Below are 13,530 nucleotides of genomic sequence, written 5' to 3'. Positions count from 1 at the left end.
TTTATTTATCATTTGCGTAAATAGTATAAGTTTATATATAAAATATTGATTTAAATGTATAATATATGAAAATTATAAAAGTTACTTTTGTCGACAGCACGCATTTTTCCAACAAGATATGAGCAAACGTCTAGCGATAGATCTACTGCAGAAATACTCGAACCCACCCAGTCACTGTAACAGTCAAGAGTTGGATGACGATGGAGTAAGTATTTTATATTATACGATTGAGTTTTTAAGTCCCTTTCTTTAATTATACATTATTATAACATGAAATAAAATAAACATTCCAATTCACGCATATACTTATATTTATTTCCTATATATAATAAACATTCTTATTTTTTCAGGCTTTATCAAACGTACCTCAACGAATCGCTTCGCGACAGACGCGAGGTCGTCCTCGGTCACTGATGGAGGCTCGGCCTTCGCCCCTCGATCATCCGCTCAGGTGAGGTGTCGATCAACATTTATAGTCAAAGCTACGTCTACAACTTTTTTTATATAAAGCCATAATATACTTTATTAAAGTAGGTTCTTAAGAACAATTTTGAATAGTAGTTTATCAAAATTAATTTGAATGTGAAGTTACTGAAAACTCATATATATTAAGTTCTTATACATCAATAGGTACACGATAACATAAAACATATAAACTATGTGTATATAAAATTAAAGGTTTGATTATACGGGCTCTAAAGGCAGACATTTATTTAATCTGGTCTTCTCAGTGTAAACTAATAACCGCAAATATTATAACGCATTCGTTTCATTACAGATTATCATCAGAAGAAGAGAGAGAGGCGAACAGACGTTCGGGCGTGTACGACGATTCCCCGATCATAGACCTAGACGCTGACGACGATTTGAGTTTGTCTATGCCCAAAGTGATCAATTTTAGTGCTGAAGTCAACAGGTGTGATGGAGACACTGTTAAACGGAACTGTAAGTTTTATTGTCTATGGTTTTTAATTATATATATAATTAAATATCATGTAGTCGTGCTCCCGTTGTTTTAATGCCTAACTTATGTGGCTTCAGACCACGATGTCTTAGATTTAAATCTGGTTAAAAAAACACAAGCGCACATGAAGTCATTGGTCCTGAGCTTGAGCTCTTTCTGATCGTGTTGAATTTATGAATGGGGGGGAAGAGTTTGCGCACACGACTATAACATACTTAATATGATCTTGTTTCAGACAGACAGAATAATTATTTTCTATGTCCACATTTCAGTATACCACAGACAAACGAGCGAAGATTGGAGTGTCGCGTCTCTCATGAGCTGTCCAAAGCACAATCCGCTGACCCAAGACCCTTCCACCGACAGTATGCCTTCCAGCGAGAAGTGAGTGACCATTGACAATTTTTACCTCTCTCGCTGCTTTAAAACAAATCTCTTTTTCTATATGTTTATGTATTATTGTTTATGTTATAGCAAGTGGTGTCGGGTCGTCACTGGTGATGATATTATGAGAATGAGTTTGAGGTATAGGTTCGAATTTCAAAATTATTATTATTTTTTTTCTAATTTTTTTCTCTTGCGTTAACTCTTCGGGTCTGCGGTTGAATCTAACAGGTTTTTTTTTTTAAATGGAAAGGTTTGTTGGAAACAATTGAATGCGTGTGGCGATTCGCGGTTAGTGTTTTATTTATTTTTTAATTTGAAAATTTCATAGCAATTTGTTTAAATAACTGCAAATGACTTTTTTTGATACTAACTAAAATATATATGTTGTTTTTTTTAATATGTTCCTTTACTTTTTCTTCTTAATTCTTAATTTATATATATATATATATATATATATGTCATTTACAGTTATTTCAAGTGCTTTGCTATAGACTGTTTGGCGATGCGTTGTTATAGGGATGTTCAAAAGTGCACAAATGTGTAGAAAAATAAAACACGTTTTGAAACTGTCGTATGTCGTTTTTTGCATGTATTTTTTTATGTGAAAATAATTATTTTATATTGGCTTTACGAATATCACACTCGAACAATACACAGTATCTGAGCCGTCAGCGAGTAATACATACAGATGTCGTTATGTATGTACGGTATTTCTTTAGAAAGCACACCAAAGATTATAATACGACTTTTTTATTAGTAATAAAAATTCTGGACCTTACGTAGTATTTTTTTTTTTTTAATTTTATAGCAACCATCGATCGATTCCCTTTTTTTCTGCATATTAGGAACGGTAATAGTTTACATTAAAAAAAAATATATATTTAGTATTAATAAATATACACTAAATAATATATATTTGTTAATGGTAACATTTATATATCATATAAGTATTTTATGATAAATTCAAAAGAGTCAAATTAAATATATATGTATATATTTCTAAAGTATTATTATTAATCCAAGTGAAAATACGTATGAATATTTATAAAAGCAACCTTATCAATATTTAAAAAGTCTAAAATATTACAATTAAGTGTCAACTTTAAAAGATAGCGCTCATTCGAAAGATCTTCTGGTATGTTTCTGTCTACTATTAATTCTCCTCTCAAATTTCTTTTTAATCATAATGTATAATAACCTTCTTATACTGTTTTAGTAACAAAATAAGCTGTATAATCTGCCTTCATATAATCTGCTTTGAAATTACTAAAGCACACAATTAACTGCCCAAAAAAATGGCGCTTAAAGAATTTATTAAGCTTTAAATAATTGACACAATTAATATTTGAATGAAAATGTTTATTCAAATAAATACCTTATGCAATAAATATTAAGGTTCACAACGAGGGGTCGCCTATGTCTATACGTCATTTCTCTTGTTTTAGGAGCCTCTTGCAATATATTGATGAAGAGTTAATGCTCAGGTAAACGACACTTGCATGATCTCCGTTCTATGTGTTCACTTTTATCGTAGTTACATTCAGAATAATAAACTTGGTAACGATGTAATAAGATTACTAGAAAAGTTTCCTAACGATTTCGTTAGATGTCGCTAGTTGTGTTATCAAATATGTTATTGGGTTTTCGATTGGTATGTTTATATTTTGTGTACTATTTGACTGATCTAATAACTGATAAATAATTTTTCGTTCGTGTTTAAATAATGACGAAACAGTTAACACGTATATTAGTGATGAATGAAGTCTCCCTTTGTAACCAAATTTTGGACATAGTAGCTGATCTCAAGGGCTAACCAAAAGTGGATAGAAATTTTAATCAAACTTTATTTAGAACTCAAATAAGCAGTACTTAAGCAAAGTTACAATTTATCACGTGCTCGACGGTGATTGAACGTGGCCAATTTACGGTGGGTCACAAAGATGCCAATTCCCTCGTTGGGCTAGTGGCTTCTCTATGGTCATTCGAATGCATGCAGCTTTGAACCCAGATGCTCCAATGGGCTTAATAAAAAGTTAGGTTTACCCAATAGGCAATACCTAACTTTTTATTCCAACCACAGCATGGAAAAAATATTTTGAAACTGAATTGAAGCGATATCACTGCTATTGGTAATATCTTTTGAGTAATCTATGATATTCATTATGTATTCATGAAAAACTGGCATTTGGATATTGGCGAAGTTGTTTTCGAACCTTTGGCAGAAAATTATAAGAAAATATAAGTAATTAAGTAGAATATTACTAGCGCATTGGCGATGAAGGGAATGGTTAATATTTCTTAAAGCTCCCTTGCCTGTGGGCCCTTGTGATGGTGACCATCTTCAGAGGGGCCATTTCACGCCTAGTCAATCCTCGGTGTCGGTTTGCCATCTCGCCGAATTATGGGCGTGCATCAGCACATATGCACTCTAATATCTTGTGCACAGAAGGCTTGTCCTTGAGATTGTTTGACTTTGCCGAAATTTGGTTAGGAAGACTTCATTCTTTATTAAGGAATACCTTCAATGGGCATATGCTAGTGGCAATATGCATCAATGAAATTTAGTTTTTCAAATGGTTATTTTATTTACAATTTGTCCAAATTTAGTTGAAGATATGAATCTGCGAAATATACTTTTTTTTGGTAATCTATGGTTCTCGAATTGTATACCTTTTGTCTAAATTTAATTGTGTAATTTGATTAGTGTAATTATGGTGATTGGTTGTTGTTATATATTAATTCTTCAAATGATGTTGATGAGTTTATTATTCTGGAATTTATTTTAATAGAAGCTTCTAATCTGATTTTGAATCAATTAGAAAGTACAAGATCCTATTTTGGCGTTTTTAGCTTATTTTTATTAACATCAACAGCGTCGCATGTGTTTGCATTAGACGTTTGGTATTACTTTAGTTTAATTTGATATGTTCATATTTCGTAGTACGGTTAGTAAAAAAATGTAGATTAAAAATTCCATTCATATAAAACGATGAAATAAAATAAATAAATTTTGGTCACATTTCAAATTCCACGATCTTTATCAAATTGTCCCACAAGCACCACTTGTTATTTAAACTAATATAACTAACCGATAAAACGATGCTCGATAAATATACCGATTCGTGTCTAACAGCACTCAACCCAAGCTTCCACATAACTGCATCACACCCCGCTTTCTTCTAAAACATAACCAAACGAATGTTAAAAAAATAGTTTTATTTTACAGGGCAACACTACCCCTGACAGCAGACACAGCGGCCATGTCCCAAGCCACCAGCTCCGGTCTGTCGATCCACGACCAACATCTCTCTCAATGCATACAATTAAAGCAGAACTTCTTAAACAATTCCACCACGAATGTTTACCAAAGCATCGCGTCTAATTTCCAATCTCCCATCGGAGCATCTTCCATTTCAATAGACGATCCACTCTCTAGAAAGATCGAAACGGATATTCTATACGTCGATCAGCAGGAGAACGACATAGCGAACGACTCGTCGCAAATAAGAAACGCAAACTGCGAATGCGGCTTGTGTCCCAAACCAGAAGCGAAAGGTAACAACACGCTGAGCGATTTGCAAAGATCGGTAGCGTCGAAATGTTCGTGCGATGCGTGCAATTCAAACGGCGATATATTGAGCTACTATCGACATTGTTCGAACCAAAATGCAGATTCGGGTATAGTATACTGTGATACGTGTAAGAAACAAAAGATTTCTCTATCGAATTTTCGCGCTTTGCAAATAGCGAATCGCTTACGGATAGCGGATACAGATCGAGTCGAAAACGGCGGGACGTCTGATGATGATTTGTGCAGGAAGATAGATATGAGCATGAACATGGAGGACAAAAGCTACGAGCACAGGAAAAGACACAACAGACATAACTCGGACTCAGTCACGGCTGGTATAGATCTGAGTCAGTTCTGCCAGTGCGAAATGGAGAGAACCAGTAAGAGGAAGACGTCGTCGGTGGACGAGATATTCAAAATGGTCGAAGAGAATGGTCGGGACGGTCAGAAGGAGCTGGTGGACGAGGAACTGAAGACCAGTCAGAGGCAAAGGAGTCTGTCCGACAGTCAAAGGGATAAAGCGAAAGTCGAAGGCGACGGTAAGTTTTCTGATTTTTGAGCGAAAATATTGCAAAGTAAGTGCAAGAGTATGCAGCAATTATGATCACTAATAAAGGGAAATGAGCACTGAACGAGAATTAAAACTATATTTAATTTATTACATAATTATTTAGACGAAAAAATGGGGCACCTTATGATAAGCGGTCACCACAATCGTTAGACATTAGTGTTGTTAGAAGTATCGACTACGTCCCGTCCCCCGTTACCGTAATGAGATTGCCTCACTCGACCTTCACCCCGCCGTCGAGTGAGCCGTAACGCTACAGTAAGTCTGACGTTGTGGCGTGTGGCAGCGCGCACGCCGCCGGTGCCGCCGCGGCGCGCGCGCGGGCGGCGCACGCGCACGCCGCCGCGCCCCGCGCCCAACGGCCTGCCGCCCACGCCCAAGGTGCACATGGGGGCTTGCTTCTCGAAGGTACGTCCTCTGCTTATACCGATCGCATTCAAACCACATTCGGCCCGTTACTGGTACTGATATACTATTCGCATATTTTTGGCTATTTTACTTAAATTGAAAATTATTACTTCATTCGACCTTAACCTTGCGAATTGAATTAGTAAAATCATGGTATTTAGATTTTATTGTAGTTTTATAAATACATTTTAGGTGTTCAACGGATGCCCTTTGAGGATAAACTGCACAGCGTCCTGGATACATCCAGACACCAGAGATCAACATATTCTTATAGGTAAATTCCTTCAATATTTTTACATCAACAACTTTAGAAATTATAAATGTGCTGCTGAGATGATTATAACATCGTTAGTCAACTGAGACTCTACTTAATGTATATAGTATATATGTAGCAACCGCCAGAAAATTTTGATAACGTGATTCAGATTTGTCAGACATTAAGTTGACACATTATTAATAAAATTAAGTAAAATGGATATTTTGACTAGTTGTTAGAGCTCTTTCCCTTATTAAGCATATGGACAAGTCACTTAAATCTAAAACAAAATATCCAATATTCTGTGATATTCAGGGGCAGAGGAAGGTATCTACACTTTAAACTTGAACGAGCTTCACGAAACGGCCATGGATCAGCTGTGTCCGAGACGAACTATATGGATGCATGTCATAAAAGATGTTTTAATGTCGCTCTCTGGTAAGTAACGATTCCTGTACTTTAAAAATAGCCTTTTCTAACGATATTTGACATGAGCCAGAGAATGGATCATCAAACCACTATGAGCCATTTTTTTCACATTTCATTTCATTTTATAAATTTACTAAAATTTAGTTATTGTTTTTTGTATGATATTAACTCATTTAAATTAATTTGTTAAATAATTATTTGTTTAAATTTACTTTATATTCCCGGAATATACATATATATATACAATATACATATCAGGGACATAGAAATTATACTCATTTATTTACACTTGTTTTTTTTTTATTGACAATGTCTGTTAAATTGTATTTAAATCTATAAATTTGTTGTATCACTACCCTCACCCTATTTCCTTATTTTTAACTATTAAATATAAATATTTATTTTTATTGTACTATGGTCCTTAACATGGCGAAAACACAAAAGTAAAAGATGTCATTCAAACGAGAATAAAGATTCATTAACCATCACCATACTTGTATAAAAGACAAATAACTTCTCGAACAGGTAAAACTCCATCACTCTACCGCCATGAACTTCTCGTACTATCGGGTAGCGGTAGAGGAGGAAGGGGTGGTGGTGCGCGGTCGCTCCGTGTCCTGCCGCCGAGATTACTGCCGCGACGGTTCGCGCCTACCACTCGGGTACCTGATACTAGAGGTATGTGGTTTATTATATATTTTATTTACCTATTATATTTAAATATGGAATTTGGTATTCAGGATTCATTGAATCTATGTTAGAAAACTCCTTTTGAGGAGAACATCAAAAGTGAGGCGAGGCTTTGTCTCAACATTGAAATAATTAGCTTGTTACTTGCTTTACCTTTGGCTATAATATCAAGTATGCAAACACCCCTCCGCCTATTTTAAAAAAATAAGCTCTAGCATGTACTCTAAACTACCGTCAATACATATGTTAAATATACTACATAGTAATAACTTTGGTAATAACAGGTTGTATGAGATGTGCGGTAGCCCGTAATCCCTACAACGGCTACAAATATCTTTGCGGTGCGACTCCCGCTGGACTTTTCCTCATGCAGTGGTATGATCCACTCAGAAAGTTTATGTTGCTCAAGGTAAGTAAACTTATATGGTTATCATACAGAATAATTTTAAGTCAACTTTGGTGTGAAGACATGATGAGGTGGACTACTCGGTATAAACAACAAAATAAAAAGTACTCATAGACAACGGATTAATAAAAATATATTATTTTTAATTTTGAATATCTTATCAAAAATTGTTACTACAACATAATACTACCCTAGTTTGTTCAACATCAAAGAATTCGTACTGCGATATAAAATAGTTATAAGTAAATATACTTTATATATTCCTATAGTATACAATCATGCAGTAGATATATTGAATTAAAAAATATAACATGTCCATCAGAACATCGAATGTGTGGTACCTTCACCGCTACTGGCTTTCGAGCTGATCATCACGCCTGAGCTGGAATATCCGCTGCTCTGCGTCGGCGTCACCCGGAAACCGCTCCGACTCAATCTAATCAATATAAATTCAGGTAAGACTAAGTAACATATTCAAGTGATTATTAAATATTTGGAAACAGACTTAAAATTAATAATTATGTAGTAATATAGTTCCATGTTACTATTTAAAGTTTAATCGTTTTAAATAATTATGAAAAATATTACGTATTTAAAATGTCATAAATATTTAAGTATGCTGTTCAGTGGCTTTAAATAAGAACAATATAAATTATAGTGATTAATAAATAACATAATACTAATACGCTTTCCGACGGTAGCTTCACTCGTATTTTAACGGGTGACGGACAGACAACCACAACAAACTCACTTTCGCATACAATATATTTTATATTTATTTAATTACACTTACTTTTTTACACCATGATCCAAAGTATGAGCCACAAATCTATTTTTAGGAGCGACGTGGTTCCATTCGGATGAATTGGAACTCTGTCCGGGTGGTTCGAACACTGTGATCCCGCGTCCGGAACGGCTTCATACATTGCGAGCCGTTCATCAGTTGAATAAAGATGCTGTGAGTCATTTATTTATCATAATTAATTTGTTCTGCTCTTATTATGTTTTTAGTTATAAGTGGAAACTTTACTGGTATTTGTGCTAATTTTTATGCTTTAGCTTTAAGAATGACTTGTACTGTTTGTTTCCCTAATAAAGTAAAAATAAAATAAATAAATTATATGTAAAACATAGGGTTGTATAAAAATAATTGAAACATATATATTTCTTACAGAAGTTTGTTTTCCTAGCCTGTTTTTAATAACTATATTAAAAAAATAAATCTCAGGTGCTGGTGTGTCATGAAAACGTAGTAGATATCATCCCAGTGCTTCCAACGTTCGAGAGGCGACACGACGAGAGACGTCGGAACAAACTTCCATCGCGGATACAATTCGACTTCCATATTGATAGTATATGTGAGTATCAAAGCGTCGTTTCAAAACAGACTTAAAACAATAGTCAAATCCAGTAAGCAATTTTGATTCAAGTATCAGATCATTTCATCGTAGATTCATGGAATAATGTCGTTTTTTAATATGATGTCGGAACTTTGGAAGTAAATTTAAAGATAGAAAATGCATTATATAATAATTATATAATAAGGTCAATATATAAATTCTAAGGTTTGTTTATCCTTACTCCGGCTGCCATTGGATTATACTAGAATTTATAATTAAAATTAAGATATATCTATAAGTAGAACTCAGATTTTTTGAATTTAGAATGCATTTATTAATGAGAAAAGTTTATAATTGATTTTGTTTTTTGTTCAGTGTGTTTAGCCGATTCAGTATTAGCATTTCATCGTCACGGCGTTCAGGGCCGTTCGTTGAGAAATGCGGATATAACACAAGAAATCACCGATCATTCTCGCGCGTACAGACTGCTTGGAAATGATAAGTAAGTGAAAATTATTAATTTTGAAATTTTAGCGTTAATTACACTGTGATCCGATTCAATTTTAACAGTGACGTTGAAGTTCTATATTAACATTGTATTTTTGGAATGTTTAATGTTAGCTATTATAGTTTCAAAAAAACACTAATATTTGCCTCTCTAAGGGGTTTAATTGTGAATTCCACCGTCAAACAATAATATTTACTATATTTGAGTAATGTACAAGAGGCATAACGTCTAAGATATGGAATCTTAGAGTTAGCGGCGCATTGACAGTGTTAACAGTGACTTATATTTCAAACGACCGATTTGAAGACCATATTTGGGTCACTTTTAATCAAGTGGATCATTTAAACTTCTTAAATAATAATTTAATAAAAATACCTCCTGTTAAGTTTGCTGTGTATCCGATCTGATCTGATAATCTGATAATCTGATATCGTTATTCAAGTTCGTTATTTTTTTGTTTCAATGTGTAAATGTCGCTGCAGTTCATAAATTGATATTTTATTGCACTAACGTATGACAACATATAGAGAGATCAATTTTTTATTAGTGATCGATAAAAACGTGACAAAAATACACTGTTTATGTTTTTCAGAGTGGTGGTATTGGAATCGCATTTGCTTCAAAACAACACGCTGTCGGGCGAAGACGGCAACGATTTGTACATATTGGCTGGTCACGAAGCGTCGTATTAATTCGCATTTCGCTTATACACAATACTAACGGAAAGTAATAAAAAATTAAACGTTTATCGATAATTTCATTTGTAATTGGTTCATCGATTTCGTCTAATTTACACCATGATCCAGTTTAGTTAATATGTCGAACGTATTTTTTTATACAAAGTGAAAATTATTTGTAACACGCTAGTATTTGCTGATAGTTATAAATATATTTTGTGGTTTGTAGTACCTCAAATGCATTAGAATCGTTTAATTATTATAATTGATAATGTCTCATGAACCACATAGTCGCAATCTCGGTTCATAGTGGTTAGGAATGGATCATAACAACAGTGATTTGACAATAGATTTGCAACTGTAATTCCTATACAATTAGGTTGTATTTCGTTTGCAATTAATATAATTTGGTCGAGTGACTGGAGTATCAAAATCGGTTGTGGGATTTTTTGAAATGGGTACACATCTAACAGGTATCCATTATAGAAGTATTGTATCATAGTACAGCTTAATATATATTAAAATATCAACGTCGCTAAGCTATACATACATACATGTTTCTTTGCTTTTAAAAAATTAAAAACGAACTGTTTTTAATGGGACGCTTTTTAATTACTACCATTCGTAAGCAAAACGAATCATTTTTTCGAATATAGTAACCTGATTGAATAAAGAAATGAAAAAAACTAAAAACAAATACACAGATCACATTATTATCTTAGCGATGACCTTAATTTTATTAGCTGACTAATATAAAATATAGTGACCTCATTTAATCTTAGATTATTTAGAATCGAAGAAATTCCGCGAGGCAACCTAGTATTATAAAAATCCTTATAGCACTGCCAGTAATTAAATTCATTGATGTCGAAAGCAATACTTATACAGCGAATGATTTTATAGGTATTCGAGTTATCGAAACGCGTAGAGTTCAATAGTCAATGTAGAGTAACTACGCTATACGTATTGGAAGATTAAACCGTTAGATTTAAAAATTCAACAAATATTTTACAATAACATTTCTAACTTTCTGGCTAAATTTATTTTCTATATTATTTAAGAATGGCTGAAAAGGATGGACCTAGAACAGAAAAAAATTAAAAAAATATATATTGTTTAATTTTTAATTTACATTTATTTGATAATATTCATTAAGATCTTTAACGTATTCATAGCCGCTGCAGTTAGTTTCTTTTATACTTGCACAAAACCAAACTAAATATAAAATTAAAAGAAACGATTTTAAATGTAACGGTTTTTTATTTCAATTAAAATACATATTAATTAGCGTGAATACAGTACTAATAGGAAGTTAGACAGACTTTTTAAATATACATAAATAATAGGTTGAACAGTTTGATTTCTATAGCAATAATATATTTTAGTACGTTATGAATATGCTTGCTTTGTGTAAGTAACCAAATTAAGTGATTTGAGGTTCGGTGTTACCTTAAACTTTTACAAAATATAAAAAAGACAATTTTCCTTATAAATAAAATGTAGATAACATAGATTTTTTTTTTTAAATGAATTACTAATGTATTTTTTTTGTAAATAATTACAAATATTCCAATTAGTTTTTAGTCAATTGTATAATATCAATAGTGTAGTTATTGTAATTTTAATGTATTTAATTTTTTTAAAGGTATCCTCATTTCTGAGTGAAAATGGACTGTTTATTTATTGTCTGTCTTTGTTTTTTTTTTATTATAGTTTTTTTCGTATTATTCATGGTAAAGTTTTGAAATACAATCAAATTTATTTATCAAGTGTATTTTAATTAATGAGATTATTAATTTACCTAATGCTTTATGAGGTATCTTTTGATGTAATATCGGGATGTTAAAAGATACAATTATACAGCCCATGACTATATTTTTTGTCTATATTATTATACAGATTAAAATAAACGCCGATGGCATTATATTTCTAGACATAGTCTGTTCTTTCATAATTTCAAATCCAGTTATTTTTATGCATTCTCTTACGGAAGCTGTGTGAGGGAAATCCACTGTCTAGCAATAAAACATTGTTGAACATATATTTTTTTCTTTAATTCTTTATTTCTTCAAGGATGTATATATCCAACTAACAATGGTAATAGTGGATTTTTTGCACCGCCATTTATTTATTGACTGTAACACTTGAATAATCCAGTTTATTTATACTCCGAAATAAACTTTTATTTTAAGTTTTTGTTTTTTTTTTTCGTTTCCTTGGTTTCTTTCGTTTATTATAATTTGTGATTTTATGTAAATTATAACGTATTTAAATTACGTCTTTAATATATAAGCCACATGTCCTCCGTGTCTTCTCTACTATCTGCGGGACATTGGCAGAATATTTTACGCTCAAATAGCATATACACAAAATAGAGAAATAAAAATGACATGTAATTGTTTTTTTTTTTAATATGAAGAAATGTGTAGTGTGAAATTAGTTATGGATATTCGCAGTCCGATATTATTGTAAAAATGCTATTATAATTTTTTGTACAACTTACAACGTATAGACGGTATTGGTTGTAGAGTTCTTAATTTTGTTTAGTTATTTTTCATACAAATTAGGAATGATTCCAGTACAAAACATGGACAAAATAGGTTTTCTCATTGGACAGATTTATTACTGAATAATCCTACCGGATGCCTACTACAGGTTTTTCGCATAGTGTGTTTATTGTGATTGGTATATAAAAAAAAACAATGAGTTTACATAGAATATTGCTATTCAATGATTAGAAATCTGTGAAAAACTCTAAACATACAGATTTGAGCACCTCAGAATAGCTAATTATATTTTAGCTTCATTTAACTAATTAGTTATCGTACGCTTCATCTGCTTATTAACGTATCTGTAAACAGAACCAATAGATTAATTATTTAGATCCGTCGGTCACAATTTATCTAGTAGTATATTTTTTTTCTAGAATCGCTTTTCACAAGTCACTCTTAAATTGCCAAAAATGAAAACAGGCAAACGGACTGAGAAAGGCTGTTTTGAATTCAGTGATAAAATATTTTTAGAATTTTACCAAGTAAGACTATAATTCTTGAGTTTATATAGATATAAATATATATATAGATATATTATAAGTACGTTTTTCGAATAATAGACTTAAGAAAAGCAATGCAACACCAAAATATAAAAGTGCGGGAAGTTTAATACTTGTAGGTTAGTTATGTATTACCAATTGAAAAAAATCTAAATTTTAAAATTAATTCTATTTGTGGTAAATAATATATTCGATATTAAGCGGAAAATAAGGTTTATATTAAAACAAAGTCTGGAAAAAGTCATTTAATATTTCAATCACGAGCATATAATGC

The 13,530-nt window shown here is 32.3% G+C and overlaps 1 protein-coding gene across 2 annotated transcripts in view; it reads left to right on the top strand.

Moving 5' to 3' along the window:
* The window catches only part of LOC125073935 (mitogen-activated protein kinase kinase kinase kinase 5), a 42,751-nt gene extending 30,353 nt beyond the window's left edge, over window positions 1–12,398 (top strand). Inside the window, exons 7-23 of one of the 2 annotated variants that reach the window (XM_047685050.1) lie at window positions 98–205; window positions 351–451; window positions 779–945; window positions 1,237–1,348; window positions 1,439–1,489; window positions 2,797–2,835; window positions 4,578–5,461; window positions 5,777–5,898; window positions 6,091–6,172; window positions 6,470–6,592; window positions 7,109–7,261; window positions 7,558–7,682; window positions 8,002–8,134; window positions 8,519–8,637; window positions 8,908–9,037; window positions 9,395–9,521; window positions 10,120–12,398. In XM_047685050.1, the coding sequence (XP_047541006.1) occupies window positions 98–205; window positions 351–451; window positions 779–945; window positions 1,237–1,348; window positions 1,439–1,489; window positions 2,797–2,835; window positions 4,578–5,461; window positions 5,777–5,898; window positions 6,091–6,172; window positions 6,470–6,592; window positions 7,109–7,261; window positions 7,558–7,682; window positions 8,002–8,134; window positions 8,519–8,637; window positions 8,908–9,037; window positions 9,395–9,521; window positions 10,120–10,219 (2,676 nt within the window). In that variant the 3' untranslated portion in view covers window positions 10,220–12,398. The remainder of the gene's footprint in view (window positions 1–97; window positions 206–350; window positions 452–778; window positions 946–1,236; window positions 1,349–1,438; window positions 1,490–2,796; window positions 2,836–4,577; window positions 5,462–5,776; window positions 5,899–6,090; window positions 6,173–6,469; window positions 6,593–7,108; window positions 7,262–7,557; window positions 7,683–8,001; window positions 8,135–8,518; window positions 8,638–8,907; window positions 9,038–9,394; window positions 9,522–10,119) is intronic. The other variant, XM_047685051.1, reaches the window with a different exon arrangement.
* The last annotated feature ends 1,132 nt before the right edge of the window (window positions 12,399–13,530 follow it).

Source organism: Vanessa atalanta, chromosome 26 (assembly GCF_905147765.1).
Source record: "Vanessa atalanta chromosome 26, ilVanAtal1.2, whole genome shotgun sequence".
NCBI lineage: Eukaryota > Metazoa > Arthropoda > Insecta > Lepidoptera > Nymphalidae > Vanessa > Vanessa atalanta.
The sequence above is the reverse complement of the archived record's forward strand: the minus strand, read 5'-3'. Positions and strand labels throughout refer to the sequence as shown.